At 37.3% G+C, this 23,631-nt stretch overlaps 1 protein-coding gene across 1 annotated transcript in view; it reads left to right on the plus strand.

Moving 5' to 3' along the window:
- Positions 1 to 23,631, plus strand: part of LOC134791690 (protein singed) — an 83,227-nt gene that overhangs the window by 8,504 nt on the left and 51,092 nt on the right. The window contains exon 2 of the mRNA XM_063762791.1: positions 20,091 to 20,315. Within this exon, the coding sequence (XP_063618861.1) occupies positions 20,096 to 20,315 (220 nt within the window). The 5' untranslated portion in view covers positions 20,091 to 20,095. The remainder of the gene's footprint in view (positions 1 to 20,090; positions 20,316 to 23,631) is intronic.

The following is a 23,631-nucleotide window of genomic DNA, read 5'->3' on the forward strand; positions in this document are numbered from 1 at the left end:
CAACCAATGTCCATTGTATTAAAAAGCGAAACCGCAGGCCGAGCTTGGCGCAGCGAGGTCAAAGGCTAAGCTGAAGAAGAGGAGATTTAGAAGACAAACCAAAAAATTAGGTAAAATGTGAGGCTGAAGGTCGAGCTCAGAAATCTCTACATTACTTAATAAGCCCGAAGCGTACTTATAACCAGCGCGGTGAGCTTTCATGCGAGGCAAAAGGCCAAACTTCTCAAATCAAATTTTTATATTTGTTAAAAATTAAGCGACGCCGAAGGTCGAGCTGTAAGAAAGCAGCGCTAGTGTTACTCAACAATAATATGTGTCATATGTACAAGAGTTACTCGGGAACCGAAGTTCCATTGATGAGGTTTTAGGCCCTTGGGAGCCTGAAATACGAGCTCTACATTACAGACTTTAAAAGCTATAAAATAACATAATTTACATAATCATCTAATTATTGTGTGTCTGAGAAACTGATATTGGACATTAGGTAAAAGTTATTAACCATAATTTTTTTTTTTTTAATTTTGGCCATATGAAACGTAGAAATGTAGGTATATTATTATTTACCAAGTCCAGCCCCCTACTAAATAACTATGATTTTTAAACCGGGACAATTTTCTTATCGGCCGGGACGCCGGGACACCGTGCTTCAAACCGGGACATGTCCCGGCGTACCGGGACGTATGGCAACCCTAGATTAGGTACATATAGACTAATAGATTTTACACAAACTTGATAATATAATTACACAAAATTAATAGATTTTTCTCAAACATGCAATGAAATATTGATGTTATGTTCCTTATAATAGGCTGCGAAGTATGACCAGTGTTGCCAGATGGTCACAAAAGTCACATTTTTCGTGACTTTTCGCCTTCTCGTGTGACATGTGCGTGACTTACGATCTTGAGAGTATGCTGTGATTGCCTGTAAGTGGGGGAGCAATAATAAATGTGCCCTCTTAGTATGTTACTTATATTTAGTATGTAAATTGTATCTTCTGTTGGTGATCCTAATAAATAAACAAATAAACAAATTGAGGCAATTTTTGTGACTTTTTAAGCTAGTCGAATTTTGGACAAGTTTAGTTCTGCAATTTGTATTATTTAGGAACGCGGTGAACGCACCCAAGTTGACACTTGCACTGACACCTTGACGTTACATCCACCATCATGTTTATTATAATAGTCGTGGCAAGATGAGACTTGTTACCTTGACATGACGGTGTCATTTAGTTTGATAGTAGTAGTTTTTTTTAGTGTATGATTCATTTATTTTAGCCTCATATCTCGAATATCTGTACGAATAGCATTATAATTACTTCGGACAAAAGTTTTATCACAAGATTTTCTACAAATTTGGTTATGTTCATTTTTACTCTGCGATCAATACTTAAGGAGCTACAGGCTGTTAAAGTTAAATAAGAGATAAAAAATAGACGGTTTAAGAAAACGTCGTTTTTTCTTAATTGTTCATCAGAAAAGAAAAAAAGTTTAGGATAAGCAAGCTAAGCGACCTGCTGATATAATATAAAAAAAAAACCGGCCAAGAGCATGTCGGGCAATGCTCAGTGTAGGGTTCCGTAGTTACTCGTCCGTCAAAATAGACTATTTGCAAAAACTCAAAAACTGCTAAACAGATTAGGTTCGCTATATTTTTCCTTGAAAGTCTTTACTAAGTTTTACTATCACGATTTTTTAAATATTTTTTGGACCCATGGTTAAAATGCTAGGGGAACTAAAGTGGAAAACACAACTTTTTTCTTTCAGATCGATTATTTCCGAAAATATTAAATTGGTCAAAAATGGTCCTTAGAGACCCTTATTCATTTTAAAAGACCTATCCAAGACACCCCACACTATAGGGTTAAAGCGAAAAAAAAAATACATCCCCACTTAATGTAGGGGGCTGTCCATAAATTACGTCATCGATTTTTGACGATTTGTGACCCCCCCCCCCCTAAATTCATCCAAAAAACATGCTTCGAATGACCCCGTTTCCTCCTACGTCATGCTACCATCATCCGATGTCCAGACCCCCCCCCCCCCCCCCTAATTTGTAATGACGTAATTTATGAATAGGCCCTAGGGGAGTCACCCTAAAAAAATATTTTTTCTAGTGTATATTTTACGACTTTGTCAGTGTAACAAATTTATATATTCATGCCAAATTTAATAATAGAAACTAGAAAAAAATATTTTTTTATGGTGGCTGCCCTACATTAGTGGGGATGAATTTTTTTTCGCTTCCACCCTATAGTGTGGGATGTCGTTAGATAGGTCTTTTAAAACGAATACTGGTCTTCAAGAACCATTTTTTGATCAACTTAATATTTTCGGAAATAATCGATTTGAAAGAAAATAAGTTGTGTTTTCCCCTTCAGTTCCCCTATCTTTTGAACCATGGGTCCAAAAAATATGAAAAAAAATCATAAAAACAATACTTAGTAAAGACTTTCAAGGAAAAATATAGCGAACCTAATCGGTATAGCTGTTTTTGAGTTTTTGCGAATAGTCCATTTTGACAGACGGGTAACTACGGAACCCTACACTGAGCATGGCCCGACATGCTCTTGGCCGGTTTTTTTTATATTTTATCAGCAGGTCACTTAGCTTGCTTACACCAAACTAAATTTTTTATTTATGAGGAACAATTACGAAAAAAACGACGTTTTCTTAAATCGTTTATTTTTTATCTCTAATTTAACTTTAACAGCCTGAAGCTCCTAAAGTATTGATCGTAGAGTAAAAATAAACATAACCAAATTTGTAGGAAATTGTATGATAAAACTTTTGTCCGAAGTAATTATAATGCTATTTGTACATATATTCGAGATATGAGCAAAAATATGAAATAGGTACCTTTAACCCTCCCTGCACCCTCAGCACACCCCCTACCCTCGAGGACTTTTAGTATGTTTATCTGGACACCACAAGGTATACCTGTACCAATTTTCAAAACTACACGAATTATTTCCGCAGATTTTTCTAATTTGCTTGGGTTATTGACAATCTTAATTTTTTAACTTTCTCATTGATCCCCAAAAGTAGCCCCCATGCTTAAAATTCATTTGTTTACGTTACATGACTTACATGTCCGTCTTTGGGTCACTAATTTACATATGTGTACCAAATTTCAGCTTAATTAGTCCAGTAGTTTCTTTGAAAATAGGCTGTGACAGACGGACGGACAGACAGACAAACAGACGCACGAGTGATCCTATAAGGGTTCCGTTTTTTCCTTTTGAGGAAAAATCATATAAGGTTAGTAGATTTTTTGTGAAATATATTATTTTCTGAATTTCTTCTAACAAAATCGATTTACCTACCCATACAATACAATAATATAAAAATGTGACTTGAGCAGCAAAAACGTGACTTTTAGGGAAACGAAACGTAACTTATGACTCCAGAGCCCTGGCAACACTGAGTATGACGTTTCAGGTGCGGCTAGGACAAAAGGCCGGCAAAGTCCTCTTTTTTAATTTTCATTTCACAGATATTTGTGACACAGCATCGTGGCATTCATCCATTAAAAAAAACTAGAGGCGGTATTTGCTTTATGGTTCGTAATGACACTCTGCCACTACGCCTATAAAAAAAAAACAAAAAACAATGTTTGCTATAATTTGCAGTTTTATTTGTATAAAATCAACATGAACTTAATAAATAATACATTCTATAATTTTATAATTTTAAATTATAAATTTAACTACACAAATAAAAAGATTTAAAATATTTCATCTAAACGTTAGCGGTAAAAAGGTCTACTCAAACACGCGTAGTTATATTTTTTAAATTGTTATGGAGGTAATGGAGGTAAAGTTGAAAAATATTCATTCTGTTTTATTGGATTTATGGTGCGTCGTACTTTAATACGAGTTCCGACGAAATAATGAAATTAATATTAATTGTAATCGTAGGTGTTGGAATTGGCAGTGTAAGCAGAATTGATTTTAATAACTTGCTGCCTCTGCCGCCAAGTCAAAGACGAAGTATGTATATGGTTGCTTATGGCAATTTTATTATTTGAGAAACTAAGAAAAATGGCTTACAGTTTATTAGAAACAGTTTTGTGGCATATTTTAAATGAATGTAACTACAAATTCGTCGACACTGTGGAAATTATACTTATTTACTCCATGCATAAAGCAACGATGTATGTGAAACATGATATCAACATGAAAGACTATGTAAATTTATGTGACGAAAACGACAGTCAGACGGATACAAGGCAAAAAAATCAAAGATACATGAAAATATACGGGTAGTAAAAATACACGACTCGTGTAAAACATACGCGTGATAATGATATAGGTACGTGTTGGTTATATTTTGGGTGTACTTTACTTTTAGTTTTTTCTATAAATAATACTTGGGTTTCGTGGATTTTTTATTTTATTTATTTCATTGCATGTTTGAGAAAAGCACTATACATACCTCGGCGGGAAATGGGGTTGCCCGCGCTCAGACCTATCTATATGTCTTCGGCCGGCAACCCCTTTCGTCCCGGCCTCTGTAGTAATGTACTATTTAAGGGGCCCACTGATTAACAGTCCGCCGGACGGTATCGGCCTGTCAGTTGTTCGGAACTGTCAAAATTTTGTTCTAACTGACAGGCCGATACCGTCCGGCGGACTGTTAATCAGTGGGCCCCTTTAAGCACGCTCCGACTCTAAGCAGTCAAGTAAAACTTTGACTTAATACGTATAAGATTTTACTTATAAGTTATAAGTAAAAGCTTGTAAAATCCAGTTGTAGTCCAATAGTCCCTAAGGAACCTCTAGTTAGATAAATATGGCATTGCAAACCTGGCTGATTACATCGATTGCCATATACGCGTTTACGAAAAAGGAAACAAAGAGTGCAGCTGGCAACACTGATTGGCGCTAGTGTTTAATTTTAGAACGTGAGTACCAGTGCAGTCGCGACGGGATTATTGCGCGGTTTTCCTTTTTGGGATACCATCTCGTTGACATGGTTAAACTGAGAAATATATTTGCTAGATTTACAATGGGTGGAGTTATTATTTTTTAAGATTTTGCTCCAATTGTGTTAGGATCGTCTAAATTATCTGGGTATTTATTAAATTACTCCACCGATTCCATACATATATTATTTCGTATAAATTTGATCTGATCTATATAGATTATGTTTTGGGATCACTTCGATATCTGCCCGTCTCAACAAGCTTTTTTTATCTTTCACATATACATATAGCCATCATAACCATATTTTTGTCGCGTTTTAAATATGGAACGGAACATGGCTGAGTGTCAAGGTCGCAGACGCCATTCGAACATGGCTGAATGCAGGGCCCAAGTAGAGGGCGTTGACTCTCTTATTTTTAATCCAATTTGGGCTACAGCTGCGTTGAGAGAGTATTTTTATTGAACAGCCATTTAATTCACTTAATGTGTTTCTGTTAAGTTATGGCTTGTTAGAATTTTGAAGTGATTTATATTCCAAACTATAATTATTATGCTTCCAATTTACATGGCTTTTATCGAGTGTTCTAGAAAGTTAAGTTGATTGCTTGATAGGTTTGTTATTGCTACTGTAAATTACGCATAGGTATGTATGCACGGTGTTTCATTTGGTGTGAGAAAAAATTCGTCCATTATATTATTCCTGCAAAAATGTATTGACCTTTAAATTCACTACCTATACCCACAGACCTTAGAAAACCGCCCCAGTAATCTAAGGTTGCTAACAATATTCATCATGGTTTAATACACGTTATCTACTAATAGCTACAATTCTTCAAGTAAAGCGCATTCTGTTTATGCATAACGACATTAACGACTGCTAAAATCACAAAACCGCACTAAAAATAGTATCCTTTATCTGCCATCCCACTATCACCCCGACCTATTCCAACAAGACATTGACTATAGAAAAAACCCCGGTTCCAATACACTTAAACCAAGCCATAATAGACTCTTTATCATAAATGCTAAGATCCTCAGCATGGGAATACTTATCGCGGGCGAACGGCCACACGCCTCTTGTCGACGGAAATAGCTCACAGAATGTATAAAACATCGATGTATGAGGGTTAACCTATAAGATGTGGTCGTTTCAAATAGGTACAATGCTTTGTCTGCGTTTTCTGTACAAACTTTAACAAACTGTTTAAGAGTTCCGTTCTAGAGTCGTCGAAGGGTGACAATTACTATTGTTTTACAATCTGGTGTACAAGTACAAGTTAAGAAACACAAAGAGCCCCTCACCTAAAATGCTCGTACACGTAGACTTGTATTCCGAGTTAGTTTAAATAACACTGATCGAAAACTATAAAGGAAACATGAGAAACATCGTTTTGAGTTTGTCTTACCCAAGCAACGAGTTATTTTATAGGTTTTAAATTCAACAATACCCTTTAAATCCTATCTTGAAACAGGGGAAGATTTCAAAATATATTTCGTGGTAAAAATATACGGAAACTCCATCGCTTCTAACATCCTTGTCTCATTAATTTGACAACAACCAACTGTAGCCATTTGGTATAATCTTTAATGGCCGCTTGTCGAGATTTGTTGTCTAGCAATTAGGGTACATTTGATTCCTTTTAATTAATGGGATCAGTCTGTTGTCAAAATATGTGTTTTGATGATAAACTATCCTTACAGCGATAAAAGTGATCGTCTGACATAACAGTTGTATAAAAACTTTTTTTTTTTTTAATAGTTTAAAGTGTTTAAACAAGGGTTAAACACCCACTTGGTGGCGGAGTTTTCTAAAGATGTGCTATGACTATGACTTAAAAGCTACATCAAGAATCTAGGATAGTTCTTGTAAAACGGATTAATTACCTACTTCGCAGATGCGTTTGGTATTGTTTAAGTTAAAAAAATCAAATACTGTGAACAACTTTACTGACCATAATTCACTTAAGAGATGCGCTATAAATTAATCTTTCTCCTTTCGGAATGGGACTTGGCGCGAACAAGCTCGCCAGCTCCAATTACGAGCATTCTTCGAGACCAATAAACCCATTTGTCCGTAAAACAATTTTCCGTGTACGTCCGTTTTTTCCGCGCCCGCGCAGCCGTTCCGGTCTGCCACAGACGCGACTGCGTTGCTGTAATTCTTAATTATCACTCGGGAGCTTTTGACTCAGTTGGACCAACATTGCTGTACCTCAGCAAAACATCATACTGAAAAATTTTCTATTTAGGAGATTAAAAGCCTGGCATTATATGAAGATCTGGTCGCCAGTACCCTTCGCGAGGACTCCTTTATAAACCTTGTAACATTTGTAACCCGCCGGGAATTCTTAATTTCCTCCTCATCTTACCGTATTCACGGTGGTAGTACCAAAGGAATCCAGCGTCCACTCGCTTACACTCCCTAGAATCGACGTAGACGCTGTTTCTGTAGATCAGCATCTACGAACTGACTTGAACTCTGAGAAACATTGATACATCTAGTCAGGGCTCAAGCAGGGATTTCTGTTCTGTCAGATATTTATAATTTCCAAACAGTCAAATGCCTCACCATATTCCGATAGCTGAGATTCTCATATTTATCTTAATCCATTCGACTCGACAATCTCTTATAGCTGGCAGTGCATAACATAACATAACACCTTTGTATAATCGAATCACACTTATAGGTAAGTACCTACCAAATAGTTGGCCAGAGATGCTCGCCTGCGATATAATAAGCAACAGGCCCGTCATGCGCCGCTGACTTGGCTAACTTAGTTATCTGGTCAAAAAACCTCGTACCTCTCACTCTTCCACGGTTTAATGTACTAAAAAGACAAATGAATTCTCTAATCCGGCATCTTTGCCATGTGAAATTTTGGGTAATTTATACAGAGATTTTGAGATAACAGAGTGTGTAATATTTAGATTAGCATTCATTTAAATTTAATGTATACATTAAAGTGAACAAAAAAGACTGAATCAGATAAAAATGTTGAAAACAGCTCTTTAGGTACTTACCTAGTTACTGAATTAAATACTAATTTATTAAAAATATAGCTTTCGTATTTCTAGTCTCTTTGTTCGACGTCACGCCTCTTCTGTACGTTTATCATTGGAAGTATGTATGGGAACAGTATGTTGGCTGACTTACCTAACATAAACTTAAACGTATACCTAAATGCGTTGTAAAATTTCTCTCAAATAATTCTTAACCAGTTACCGTTTATCGAATTCTCCCGAAGAAGATTTTCCAGGAATAAATCCAATTAGGTACTTAAATTAAATGTATTAGCAATAATTTTTAAGAAAAAAAAACCAACTTCTATGGGGGCCGGTGAAAGATTATTGTAGATTGTGCACTATGTAGAAAAGGAGGTAAAACCACCCACTTGTCTACTAGCATTTCGCTTTCGTAAGGGTCGTAGTTCTAGCCTAACCTAACCCACTTCTCTGATAGCAGTTCGGTTCTGTGAGGATCGCAGTTCGAACCTAATCAAACCCACTTAACGGCGCATGCGGTACGGTGTACGGGGGTTTGAGCGGGAGGGGCTAGTAAGATTGGCATCATCATACTTTATACCTACATTTTATGGTAGGTAATCATAGTGGTTTATTTAGTTAAGGTATCATAGTGGTTTTCCGGGTCAAGGTCCGGGTCCGGGTCCGAGCCTGGGTCCGAGTCTGGGTCCGAGTCCGGGTCAAGGTCTGGGTCCGAGTCTGGGTCCGAGTCCGGGTCAAGGTCAGAGTCCGGGTCCGAGTCCGGGTCAAGGTCCGGGTCCGAGTCTGGGCCAAGGTCCGGGTCCGAGTCCGGGTCCGAGTCCGTGTCCGAGTCCGGGTCAAGGTCCGGGTCCGAGTCCGGGTTCTGTTCTGGTCATCATCAGCAGTTCCACTTCATCAAATGCCACAGTTTTTAATGTAAATGCTTGATTTTATGATGAAAATACAAAAAAATCTATACGTATGCCTTTAATATTTGAGGAGTTCCCTCGATTCCTTATGGATCCCATCATCAGAACTCGAGCTTGACAAAAATGTGGCTTAAAAACTTAATTTGCTTAACAAACATAACGAAGAGGAAAAATCGCCAAACGTGAACTATGCGTGGTTGAAGAGTTCTGTTCTGATCATCATCAGCAGTTCCACTTCATCAAATGCGACAGTTTTTAATGAAAATGCTTGATTTTCTGATGTAAATACAAAAATCTCTATACGCATGCCTTTAAGATTTGAGGAGTTCCCTCGATTCCTCATGTATCCCTTCATCAGAACTCGAGCTTGACAAAAATGTGGCTTAAAAACTTAACTTGCTTAACAAACATAACTAAGAGGACAAATCGCCAAACGTGAACTATGCGTCGTTGAAGAGTTCCGTTCTGATCATCATCAGCAGTTCCACTTCATCAAATGTCACTTTTCTGGATGTATATGCTTGATTTGTTGATAAAAACCCAAAAATCACTATATGTATGCCTTTAAGATTTGAGGAGTTCCCTCGATTCCTCATGAATCCCATCATCAGAACTGGGTTTTGACAAAAACGGGACCAATCTGTATGCATATACATACAATCGTAAAAAGAATTTTCAAAATCGGTCCAGTAATGACGGAGATACGGAGTAACAAATATTAAAAAAAAAACATACAACTGAATTGATAACCTCCTTTGAGATGTGGAAGTCGGTTAACAAACAGCATTGTCTCAAAAAAATGTACAAGGAACACGAGCTGTGGCAGTATCATGCTCGAATTATCATCTGCCATCATGCCTGTCACGTTCTAACAAGTATGTAAGTGCGAAAGTGACGCATGAAATGACAAGTGATAAAAATGCGACCATGATACAGCCGCAGATCATATTTCAGAGTTATTCCTTAATGCGGCTCCGTTTTACCGAGGTGAGATAAATGGCTCGCGGCCGTTCACCTCTAACGGGCTTATTTCGCCGTCATTCATTATCCTCATACATATGATTATAAATGGAACTAAATATAGGTTAGTTTTTAGATTATCTTATCCAAAATATAGCTTCCTAATATAAGAAAAAGTAGACCGATGAAAGCAGAGTTTGAAATAATAGCAATTTCGCCACATAATTATTTATACACATAACTATTATTAATACACATAACTATTATTAATACAAGAAATAATCTTACGATCTAATTCAGTTCCCTGCGAAACTGTTTACACAGTTTGACTGCAGGGTTAAATCGCCACATGGGCACCTGGGTTAAATCAATACACAAATATGTTTGTATGTTTAGATGTGTGTACAATTGTACATGGCATTTCAAAATCGTTAGTCATAAACGCCGGATTCTGTAATTAATTAATTAAATTATTAATCCTAAACTGAGTATTCTGCATCTGTATGATCTGAATCGGTTGTTAGATGTCTATTAAGGGTCACTGAATAGCATGTTTTTATTAGGATTTAACTTCAGCAAAGGATCCTCTTCACGGAGCAACGACTCGCCTTCACTGGTCGAGGGCGCTTCACTGGGGAGTCGTTGCTCCGTGAAGAGGATCGGATCCTCGTAAATTGGATCAAAACATGTTATTATTCGACATTCGACTTAATAATACGTGAGTGACCCATTTAAAATAATTTTAACTTTAGCAGACTCGTATCTACCTCAAATCATATAAAGAAAATGTAAGACCGGTTTGCTTCTGCTTTTCTTCTACCTAGCGTTATCCCGGCCTAAGCCAGGGTCCGCTTTCCTACTTGCTTTCCTCCACTTTGCGCGATCCTGGGCGTCGTCTCGTGTGAGCCCGTTTACGCTCATATCTGCTTTCACGACATCGAGCCATCGCTTTTCTTCTTGTACAAAGGCTTCTGCTTTTCTATGGAGACATCCTAAGTCTTCTCAAATTGTAAGTGTTGCCACAAACTAGCTACAGTTAACAATAAACAACTAAACAAGCCTCATGCAGATCAGATAGTAAAGTTAGATGCAGGCTGCAGGCCACGCGACGCCGGCGCAGCGCCCCACTTCCCATATTGTCTGTATCGGCTAACTGTTCGCTCTTTCAAAATTAACAGTTACGGCCATGACTGTTCGGTACCTATTCAATCACTTTTTGCATCAGGCGAGCTTCATATTTTATTTACGTTGCGTGACTGCTAACTTTTTTTGTAGAAAGTGAAGTATAGTATGAAGAGTTGAAGACTTAATCAAAATTTCGTTTTTGTACCTATTTGAAGATGAAGTGCGATAAAAACTTAAAATGTTGTCGACCTCTTTAATACTTGTTATTTGATTACTCGTAAAATGAATACCTACTTATAAGAAAAACCATCCCGCCATCCTTCTGTACTGCTTTCGCAGAATTCGCAGGCGTGAAGCCGATTGAATTACTTTGACTTGAAAATTACTTCGTAGCCAGTTTTTTTTTGGAAATATTAAAAGTTTTGCTATAAATTATAAATTTATCATAAAATTTAACCATGTAAATGCATTTATGTACACATGATTACGTTTTCGTCTGGCTTCCGTCCTTTGCCCAAACCTGTTCCGTACAAAAAGTCGCCCATCTGACGGTTTGTTAGTAAACTTTACAGCTGGTACAAACCGGTTTTAGATAATGCGGTATCGATACCGAAATTGCGAACTACAGTTATTTATGTCGCGAATTTTGATTACTTTGCTGGATTGTGGGACTAGGCTATTTCCTAGTTTTTAATTAGAAGCAATGAGGGTCCTCGTTACTGAATGGTGGAGTTGGAGTCTAATCTACAAGCCAAAGATCGATTATCGAATAAACGGCCGGTCGGTAGGTCGGTAGTGTGGGTACCAGCTTCATCGTGTATGTTACCAACTGCAGGCCGACTGCCCGGTTAGAATGCAGTTGATTTTATACACAAACGCGGAAGATTTTTTAAATAATTGTTAATTTTTCCTCCTTATAATGTAAATAAGACTAATGGGATGTTTTTCCTTATTTTATTACAGAATGCACTTAGGGTGAGTAATTGGTATACAAACATCATTTTATTTATTTTTCCTTTATTTTATTATAGCAGACAACTATTAGGATATCCAGGATAACATTTACCGTACTTTAATCATATTATCCTCTTAACCATTATTTAAGCCTCGCACAGAAGTAAGTAATCGTAAATAAGCTACCTTTTGGTTAACTTAATTATAATTTCTTACCAAGTTAAGCATAGGTTTAGAACCAGTTATCTCTTAAGTTATGGAGGATTTTATTTAACTAGCCATTTTGCTTATTGCTTGAGATGTGTGTAAAATTTAACTGGGTGTAGGTACTTTTCTAGTATGTATAATAGTGATTTACGATCGTGATCTTCTTTATTATTACCTGTGTATAGTTGTATTTGGTCCTTACGATGACGATTATTCAAACAAGTAAATTAAGATTTCTGAAGGGTCAGAAGAAGGCATTAAAAACTGCTGGACTGTCTAAGTATATCAATCTCAAGTGTCTCAATGCAACTTAAATATCACACTGTTAAAAAATTGCGCAAAGAATTATCCATATATGTTGGGGTCTAATAAGGACCATTAAGGTGGTTTAACGTTTTCAGAACCTTTTATAAGTTGAGGAGAGGTTATCGCCCGCGACCTTGCCTTGTACGGAGTAAGGAGCCTGGAATCTGGTCTCGCTCGACCGCCCACCCACACGTGGGTTACCGCACTTTATGCACATTTATGGCAAAGCTTTGTAGCTTTTCTTTACTTTTCACAGTGCCAATTACCAAACACAACAGAAGATAAGAGCAGATACCATAGCCAAATCAAATTAGGTACGTGTTTAGGGTCACTTACACTAGACACAATTAAGCCCGTCACAGACGGAGCGATAATATATCGGCATATACCGTAGGATACGGCATCTTACGATATCTTTTACGTACTATTTGACAGAGTCCACACATATCTTACGATATCTTATCGCAATATCTATAAGGCATCTTAGGATTAAGAAGTTATAGCTCGGTATATTACCATATATTTTGGCTCCTAATATTTCGTCTCTCTCACAATGCAGGTGCTAGACAGAGAGCGATATCTATTTTGGTATCCTTTGCGTGTGTGGTGCTACTCAAATATATCTGTCGGTATCTGCCGATATATTATCGCTCCGTCTGTGACGGGCTTTAAAGGGACGGATAACAAGTCTCATAGTTTTAACAAAGAACACGATGTCACCGCTCGTAGGCTAGGTTAGTCATACTTACTGAACATCTGCATCTTACCACACATGCTGGTACAGGTGATTTGTTTACCATGTGTGTATATAAACATTAACAGGTGTGAAAAGCTTATTTTGTTTACTCAAATCCGACTCCCAGCCAGTCAACGCCTTGGTTATTGTTTACTAAGCTTTATGGGCGGGTCGGTGACCCTTAGTTCGCGTGATAAGGGTATTTATAGAGCTTTGCCACGCTTATCAAGCTATTGGCTTCAGCTTTTTGTCGCCTTTGACCGCTAGTGATCAAAAACATTTTATTTGATTTGCCTCTGATTTTTAGGGTTCCGTACCCAAAAGGTAAAACGGGACCCTATTACTAAGACTTCGCTGTCCGTCCGTCTGTCTGTCACCAGGCTGTATCTCACGAACCGTGATAGCTAGACAGTTGAAATTTTCACAGATGATGTATTTCTGTTGCCGCTATAACAACAAATACTAAAAACAGAATAAAATAAAGATTTAAATGGGGCTCCCATACAACAAAACAAACGTGATTTTTGACCAGTTAAGCAACGTCGGGCGTGGTCAGTACTTGGATGGGTGACCGTTTTTTTTGCATTTTTTTTTCGTTTTTTTTTTTTCATTATGGTACGGAACCCTTCGTGCGCGAGTCCGACTCGCACTTGCCCGGTTTTTATTAAAATTAAACATTCATTCTCCTAACAAAATGTACTTGTGGCCGGAAGTTACTGACAGGAGAGATAGAGCCTAATGTTTAGCTTTTGACCATTCATGTATAACTCAAACTCACCCAAGTCATATAACCTTAACTAAGTATACGAGAAAAGGAGGAGAGGTAATACAGATATGTGCTTACAGTATCACCAGCGTACGTAATTTCTGTCAGCCAACCGAACATGCCGATACTAACCTTGTGAAATTTCTCACCATAATATTTCTGTGTCATCGGTAATAATATGTACGATCAACTTTCCAAATTAAGCCTTTCAATTTTAGAGCTTAATATAAATATTTTATGTGTCTTTCGAATTGCATAAACATCACTTTATGATAGTATGCGAAACGCGGGAATCGGCCGTTGACCCCCCGCCGCGGTCTGCCCCCACGGAGTACTTATTACACCTACATTATTCATAATAAAAAAGTGCTATGTTTTGCACATGAGTGGTTTTAACTGTGTAATAGGTGCTCTATTATTAATATGGCAGTCAGCTGCAAAATATCTACGCTATTCACGCAATCCGAATTATTTTGATACTGTCCACATGTGGTCTACATTCTCCATGTACATCACACGTATATTGTCGATGAAATATGTAGTCCGGCAACTGCAGAGTCGGCTAGGCGTGAAGATTTTTTAAGTGTCTAGACATAACTATTTTATCACCTGATTTCTTATAGGTACTTATAATTTATAAATAACAAACATGTGTAGGTATACAAGGTGTTATTTTAAACGTCAAACTTCTATGAAATTATGACGTATAAATAACACTGGCACTGAGTGTGCTGTCAAAATCACTGCAGACTTTTCTTGGTTTAACTCTAGAAATAACTACAGCATAGACTAAACTGTATGAATACACTGGTTTGTTACGTTGATATAGCAATTTATGTGGTTGTAAAGTAATATCATTCATTATGGTGATTTTAAAGCAAGTGCTGTTAAGTTAAGAGGAATCGAGTATAGCCTTTTTTTGCTTATTAATCTTATTATATATGTCCTTATACGTTTTCATAGATATACAATAAATGACCAATAAAAGTACAGGTTTTTTAACAAAGTTTCGGAATCTGATTTCAAGAGGTTCTTAAATTCGTCGGGATTTTTATTTTTGTATGTATGTTTCCTGATTTCTCCTCGAAAGCTGCAGGGCCGATTTGCAGGGCCTGGTCTTATCGTGCGTTACCTAAAAGTATATGCACAAAGAAAAAAAGGGTGTTTTCGAATTCTTATATACTTATTTACATATGTTTATGATACCATGTAACTCATGGAGGTTATATAGTGCGGCATGAAGATATTGTGACTGGTCATGTGAGGACGAGCGAAACGAATTCGTTCGTATGCTATTTTTTATTGACGCAGATAAGTGCAGTCATGCGTGAAGCCATGAATGAATTAGAATTTTGTATGCTGTAATACTTACATTACATATACGCTGGTTGGTTACCTTTGCTAAGGCGGACAATGTATGTACGGATATTTTTAAATAGCAACTGTACCATGGTTATTTAACGAGGTACTATTCTCGTTTCGATCTTTATCGTGTGGATGAATCCATCTTACTTAAGTGAGTTGCTGTTTGTGTAACGTACCTTTGCGCATTGTAAATATTGTAATATAATATACACAATCGATATCGTCAACACAATTGTTATGTATGAAAAAAGTACAACATTGATATCATCGACTACCGGCGATGATGTGGGTACATCGATATCCTGCGATAACTGGGTCGCAGCATATGACTATAGCCTGTACGAGTATATACCTAATAATAACAAAACAATAAGTAACTATTATTCAGTAAATTAAAGTAAAATATTATTTTCCTGTATTAGGGATATATGTACAACCAGATAGCCACAATCATGCCCTGCATAATAAATAGTCGCTCTCCCAAATACATACCTACTCACAAATACACTTCAACATTTATAATAAACAAATAAATATTATAGGGACATTCTTACACAAATTGACTAAGTCCCACGGTAAGCTCAAGAAGGCTATAAAGATGAATGTCTTTTGCTCTACTTTATATAGTCTTTTTTATGTTTCGGGATAACATTTCGAGATGTATCTCTTCCGAGGACTGACTCGCTTATTAGCAAGTGACTGATATGTGCTAATGAGTAAAGAAACGTCCCTGCCCAAAACTGCCAGTCTAACAGTATTCCTATCTACTTACTCTGCAGATATAATTTGTTGACTTCAGACCTAAGTTCGAAAGTATTTCATTTTCATACAGTTTCTCAGGATTGTGTGTGATATGTGTGTGTGGTTTTTTGTCAACATATAAATGAGTACGACTATGTAAACATTTGCTATTAATGATCACTACGTTACCAAGTGTACCATGGGTATACTTATTTCCTACACATCATTGCTGGGTTGCAACATTTACCTATCCCATATATGCCCATATAGATAGAGTGCGTCAACAATATTAGTTTCCCTGTAACTTTATTTGATTTGTTTTAATTATTTCCTTCCCTTAACTTTGTTTTAAACTGTGTTATTAACTAAGTTCATTTATAAACTATCGGCATTAGTTATGTTTCTATTGTTTTTAAATGAAAGAGTAGGATCTTATTCCGTATGTAAAGAAAGTTAAACATCCCAGTGAATGAGTGAACAAAACTGTAGCAGGATAATACCTACACAATACAGCTTGAGCTCAGACAACCAGCACCAACATTTAATACGAGTAGGTACCTACTTACTCGGTTAATTTTCTTCTTAATGATGGCTATTGTAGGCACGCCGATTAAGCTGTAAAGCCTAATGCCCTGCCCCGTGCCCTAGACACTCCCTGCCCCTCCCAAGCATTGTTATGCCGCAATTGCCTATTTTGTAAAATAGATTGCTGCCTTCAACAATGAAAGATTGAGGTTATTTTAGTCGCATCGCATCACGTTGTTCAACGTTGTTTTGATGAAATGTGTCCTAACTTCAGCCACGGAAATATTGGTAAAGGAAAGGAAAATATCAATAGTTTTAAACTTTGGTTTGTTATCTTTAATTAGAATTGTCATTTTACGACGTTCTCAAAAATATATCTGTTTTGGTGAAAGTCCTCGACAATTAGTATTTACGAACTAAGCTAACACGAGTATCAACATAATACTTACATTAGCAATTCAGCATAATTATTACTTATTAGGCGCAGTTCCAACGGTGCAGTAAAGAAATAATCATTAAATTATAGCTATTGCAGACAAACGCATATAAGCCCGATCATGACTAGTTCTTGCGAATCTATAGGTACAAATTATACCTACCTATTAAAGAGTCCTAAATGCTTTGCGAATATAGAGATGTGATGGTGTAATGTGACATCACACATTAACCTTACAATGGTAGGCGGAGCCGGTGACCCAGTGGTGGGGCCTTGGGCGCGCGCCGTGACGACCTGGCCCGTGGCGGATCGTTTTCACGCATCCAGGATCTGATGTTTTCCTACCACATACACATGGTACTATACATAGTCTAATAAAACATGGTCTTCTCTTCCCAGAGTGACACAGGCCTACGTCACAATAACATGGCCGCTATATATAGCGCTATCGCATATTATCATATAGCGCTGTCGCATGATGACGTAATAGGCTTGTGTCAGTTAGGTGACCTAGAAAAGACGGGAAGAGAGTACCAGGCGGAGTATATTATTATACCATGGTACTATACTATAGGTAGTAGAATATCAACAAAGACTAGAGTTCAGAGGGCGCACCACGAAAATCGAAATTTCGTTATTTGCCTCTATCACTCTTCAGTAGGGATTGCAAACCGGATTGATTTTCAATCCGGCCGGATCCGGCCGGATTTTGGCCTCAATCCGGCCGGATCCGGCCGGACCGGATCCGGTTAGGTATAAGGATATTAAAGTTAATTAAATGGCATATTTTTCAAGTTTTATGCGTTATATGAGAAACAAAGGGTATTTTTACAACAAATGTATTCATAAAACAACAATTTGAAGTTAATAAGAAATAACTTTTTAACAATAAAATAAAACTAAGTATTAAAAAATGTCACATAGTAAATCTCAATTTAAAAATAAAATATGAAATCTAAGTCATTTATTCATTTTATTATATTTAATCATTCACATTCTGCTCAAATTTATACGTTTACAATAAAAATATAAATTTGATTACATTCCAAAGCCTGTTAATGGGATAATTATGGGATGGAACTCCTTGAAACGACAAGTTTTTGTACTTAACTGTTCTTTGATGGAATTATTTGTAACGCCGACATCCATTCTAGTAACAAGATATTTTACTTTTAACCAAAATTGTATGAAATGCGTTCCAATATTATCTTGCTTTCATTTTTTATCCGTGAAAATAGTTTTATAGCCTAAATCACAAATAAATAAATAATTCATGAATAAATATTTGGGGACAATTTTATACAGATCGACCTACTCGTAGCCCCAAACCAAGCAAAGCTTGTAATATGGGTACTAGCTAGCTCTAGGTACATAGTACTACTTGGCGACGATATTTATACGTATAGTATATTGATAAATACATGCTTATATACGTGGAAAACACTCATAACTCAGGAACAAATATCTGTGTTCATCACACAAATAAATGCCCTTACCGGTATTCAAACCCAGGACCATTGGCTTCATAGTTCATAGGCAGGGTCACTGAATGGTCACTACTCACTAGGCCAGACCGGTCGTTACAAATGCCTTCCATGGCATCTCCATCCTTTAATAATGTTTACTTCTAATTATTTAAGTAATTGTCGTATCGTGCCGATTCGTGCCACTAACATGAAAGAAGAGGAAATCCTCTTCTGTTCTCAATCATCGTCATATTAAATATCTTCTTATTTTACTAAATTTGGATTTTTTCATTCGTTCTTTATTCTGTTTAACTTCTTTCTTCTATCCGTTGCCTTTTTCTCACTTAAAACACGCAGTGGGTGCTGCGTGCGGTCTTTTTTTATATTTTCCCGGATCCGGTCCGGATCCGGTGATTTCAACCGGATCCGGTAGCTCCTAAAAAGTGCCGGATCCGGCCGGATTACCGGATCCGCCGGACCGGATTGCAATCCCTACTCTTCAGTATACGAGGGAGAGCAAATAGACGAAAGCGGGGTTTAGTGGTAGGCCCAGGCCCTAAGTTAAAGTGCTAATGAAAGAAAAGCTAGAACATAACAACGTAACATCGGACTGTACCGTCTGTACCTGATTTTGCAGATAGGTAGTTCTAGTCGGGGCAAGAGCAGTGAAAATAGTTAGTACCTATTGTGTAAAATAATCACAAAACTGTGATTGTTTTAATTGTACTTTCTTTAATAACTATGAAGTGTTCGATTTTTAGTTTCCGTGTTTATTACACGATTTTGATTACCTAGTTTGGTGTAGTCTAGTTAGAACCATGTGTCACATTTCTTGTTGAGCATTCTAGCGTTATAATCCAAGCCATATCTGATCTAGGCTTACAAACTGGTCCGGCTATAACTCGTAAGACTAGGAAGTAGCCGCCATTATGACCAATAGCGACGTCTAGCCCACTAGACGGGTAGACGGTGACCTACGTGACCCTAATAAACGTACTTTCATGCATTCGACTGGTTTCTGAAGCTTAAAGGAAGCCAAGAAATGTAGCGTTCCTGAATATCACAAAATCAAAAGTTTACGAATATTAGGAACTAAGATACGAGTAGCAACAGAGTTAGTTGGATATTGGTTTCCATTAGATTACAAAATAGTTGTTACAGGAGAGTTTTCTTTCAATGACTGAGTGCACATTGCAGTACCTAGTACCTATCTACTGAAAGCTTACAGTGTTAACTTATCATATCCCCATAGTTGTGCTTAATATTTTTGACATAGACACATAAAGAAACATTTTAGCTGTAATTTTTCACTATTTATAACTCTAAAAACGTTATTTCATTCTCAGCTTTATGGTTTCAACTGAAGACATTAAAAATCTCTCAAGTTTTGCGAAATGAACCGCAAACTTGAATAGCTTCCAGTGCCTTTGTTCTGTCTCGAATGTTTGTTTTTTACTGTTTTTTCTTGGCATTTTGTTCGAAATCATAATAGTTTTGAGCAGCGGACCGGAGATTGTGTCAATCATTCTAGCTACTGATTTATTTTCGACAATTTGCGAAATGAATGGTAATGAGGTCATTAAGCGCGCGGTTGTTTTATACAAAACGCGGCGTTGAACGAACTGAAGATTTGCTTTATTAAATTTACATTTTTTTTGTCCCCAGACACCATGAACGGTTTGAACGGTCACGCCAACGGCGAGGTGAATGGCGCCGGCGACATACTCACCCAGAACCAGCAGAAAGGCTGGTGGACCATCGGCCTCATCAACAGCCGGTATCGGTACCTCACCGCCGAGACCTTCGGCTTCAAGATCAACGCCAACGGCACCAGTTTAAAGAAGAAACAAATATGGACCTTGGAACCTGCCTCGGGGAATGCCAATGACAGTAAGTTGACATCTTGTAATTCTTGTATGTATGTAGTGTTGAATCTTGAATCGTCGCCAGCATAAAGGCTGCAGGTGGACCATATAACAACGTGTACCGTTATGTCACCGTCGAAATCTTCAGCTTTAAAATTAATAACATGAATATATATGTCGGGAATTGTGGGCGTATCATACTATCGGCAGCACATCAGAACCTTCAATCGTGGATGACGAGGGCCTTCAATGAAATACGATGTTCAACTCACAATCTTTACTGCACAAGACTCATTACAAATCACAGCACGCGTTACGTTTCTTATCTTAAGCAAACCAGTGGATTAGACCCAGGAGCCGCCACAGACGTCATCTTCCCCCGTTCGTTCTCATCGTGCTCCTTCTGAAGATTGATTGACAGCATAACTTCAATTGTTCTGGACTTCAATTGTTTTAAGAGCGCACTCTATGACGTCTTGGCGGAACTGCGTCGAACGCCACTCAAGTGTACGTAACACCCTAGTTTGCTCTATTTGTCAAGGTTTGCATGACAAAACGCCTCTTGAAGGCGATAGATGGCACATTTCAGCCATTCTCCGACACGGCCAACCTGACATTGTACGGGTCCCTCCGTACGTTATCCATCCCCCTTTATGATTTTCACTGGTAGACTAGAGCGAAGATGAGATCTTCTTCTCCCAAAAGAGACTGTAGAGCGCAGATCATCTGCACCACCACGGCATCCTGACATTGTATGCATCACTGCATACATCTGCGGACAGAATACAACAATCTGAGGTATCTAAGCTCATTGCTCGGCCTACCTGACCAAAGTAAGTTCCTCCATAACTTTTGGATACTGACAGGCAACTCAACTCAACTCTTTCAATAACACGCACATAGATCATTGTTGTGAATGAACAAGTTCAGCATCAGTAGCATCACGATATTCAATCAGGCCATATTTCCACGGAAATGGGGTAGAGATACATTTCGAACAATTCATTAAGAGACTTAAAATGCAACAGCGTGAAAATAATATCACCATAATCCAAACAGCGTGAAAATAATATCACCATAAAGATACAATACAAACTAGCTTTTAAATGAACCTCACCACAGAGATTCCCCTCAGTTGAAACACATCTTGTATTGAGTTCTCGAAAATAAATGGTTTTCCATATTTAACTGATTTTATGAACATTATCTGCGCACCTATTCTTTACTTAAACGTTTAGTATTCCCTAAAAGTTTAGTGTTCCCACTAATAGATTTTCTTATTTGATTTCATTGATACCTTGATCCAGATCTATTTGCCATTTTAATCATTACCTCAAAATGTTAGCTAGGATCACAGAAAACAGCGATGAAATTAGTTTATCCGTTTGAAAGATACTTGGCTGCACGCACACAATGGCCTCTCACCCAAGACGCGTGTATCATCTCCGTTATCTCATGGTTAAAATGTTTAGTAAGTTTGATTTAAACTAGTAGTTCGCCCCGAACTGAGAACTCGCGGTTCGCCAAAAAGTTAGATCAATTTAATGAACCTACTACTTAGTCGGCAAAGGATCGAAAACTATTGTATTTGAAAGGTATTAAATATGTGTAAAAGTAAAAAAATAATAATAACATGAATTGCAACAATCTATGGAATATAAAATATCAACCTTGCCGCAGGGAAAGCCAATCAGTGAATATCTATATACTTTTTCATTTTGAATGGTTTTTTGAATGAAGGCCAGTTTTGTCTTATCAATAAGTAACTAGCTATTCTACCGGTTCCAATTTTGGCTATGCGATATTTCCTAACATGTCGTCTCATATTGCTCTCAAAATACGCGATCGGGCTGGGAATTAGGTATGCAATAAAACTCCGATTAATTCAATCGATAAAAATGCAAATTGGCGCTGTATTTTTAATTGAATCTTGACGATAAATTGACGTAAAAGTACTGGTAGCGCACATCAGCCGCACTAATTGAGGCAAAAACGGGCCCTCCATGCACCCTTCATTTGGGCACGTGGCCCGTGGGGTAACTTATGGGAGGTGGCGGGTGTGAATGCATATGTTTGTATTTGGTTTAATCACATTCCGTGATGTAGTGCATAATTATTTTCCATCGTTTTTTTTTCATGGAAACCTACGTGTCTTGCTCAGTCTGTCTCGGTACAAAAAGTACTGAGGTTGGCTGAAGTAGCATGATAAATAATAACGTTTCCTAGAAGGTTTTTTGTATGTAATGGAAATTGACGTCATTGTGAAAGAGATTTAAACTGGTCTTATAGGTACCAGCATGCAGACATTTTGAATATTAGTTGTGTGCAGATCTTGTTTTAATTATTTAGATCCAAACTTATACAAAGAATTGCTACAAGTAGACGCGTATCTTGTACCTATCGAGTATTGTATTTTATTATGATACTGGATAAAGTTGTACCTTCTTCTTTAAGCGTTACAAAGTCTAAGGACTCTAAGGGATGTAATGTAATTAATAAAAGGCAGAAATAAAATCCGGTATGCACAACTTCGCTCTTTTACTACAAATGAGCATCAATTGCACTAACACCTAGGTCATTAAGGCATTATTGAAATTGCTACTTACATTTGTATGAATCTAATTGCAAACCTGTAGTAATGTTGTAATACGTTGGACGTGCGTGTTTAATAATCTATGGTTATGAACTGCGCTTGCGGCGATCGGGGATAAGTTTAAATTATAAATACGTGTTTTATTTCATTTTAAACATAATAGTTTTTAAGCCTATTAACTTAAACTGGCTTACCTAAACAGCTAGAAAATACGTCCGATAAATTAAATGTTGTATTTCATGAAAATTATGTTGGTAGGTCAGGTAGGTAGTCAATTGCAGTAAAGTTATTACTATGGTGACTATGGTCAAGAAATAATTGAATTTATTTGGCACAATAACTTATGTAATAAGCGTAGGTATTTATGTGTTTTGCCTGCGTCTCGCTTTGACATGTGTTGTAGGTAAACAATTTCTACTCGTAAGCAAAACAAACATGAAAAGTTTTAAAACACGGTTTATTTTGAGTACATAATGTACTTATTGTATTTGTTTATTATGCAAATATGTAGGCGACATTTGAAAACGAAACGAATGTTTGAGTGCTGATAATGCGAGATATTCGTATAATCGGACAATGTTTATCTTGATAGCTGACACATAACTGCAGTTATCTCGATCGTGTTACTAGAGGGTTTTCACGACTGTTTTCGATCGTCTTCCTTGCAGAAATGAGGAGTTTAGAACATCTGGAAATACGAAAGCATATTTGCCCAAGCTGAAACGGAGACCTTAAAAATATTTAACCC

Source organism: Cydia splendana, chromosome 6 (genome assembly GCF_910591565.1).
Source record: "Cydia splendana chromosome 6, ilCydSple1.2, whole genome shotgun sequence".
NCBI lineage: Eukaryota > Metazoa > Arthropoda > Insecta > Lepidoptera > Tortricidae > Cydia > Cydia splendana.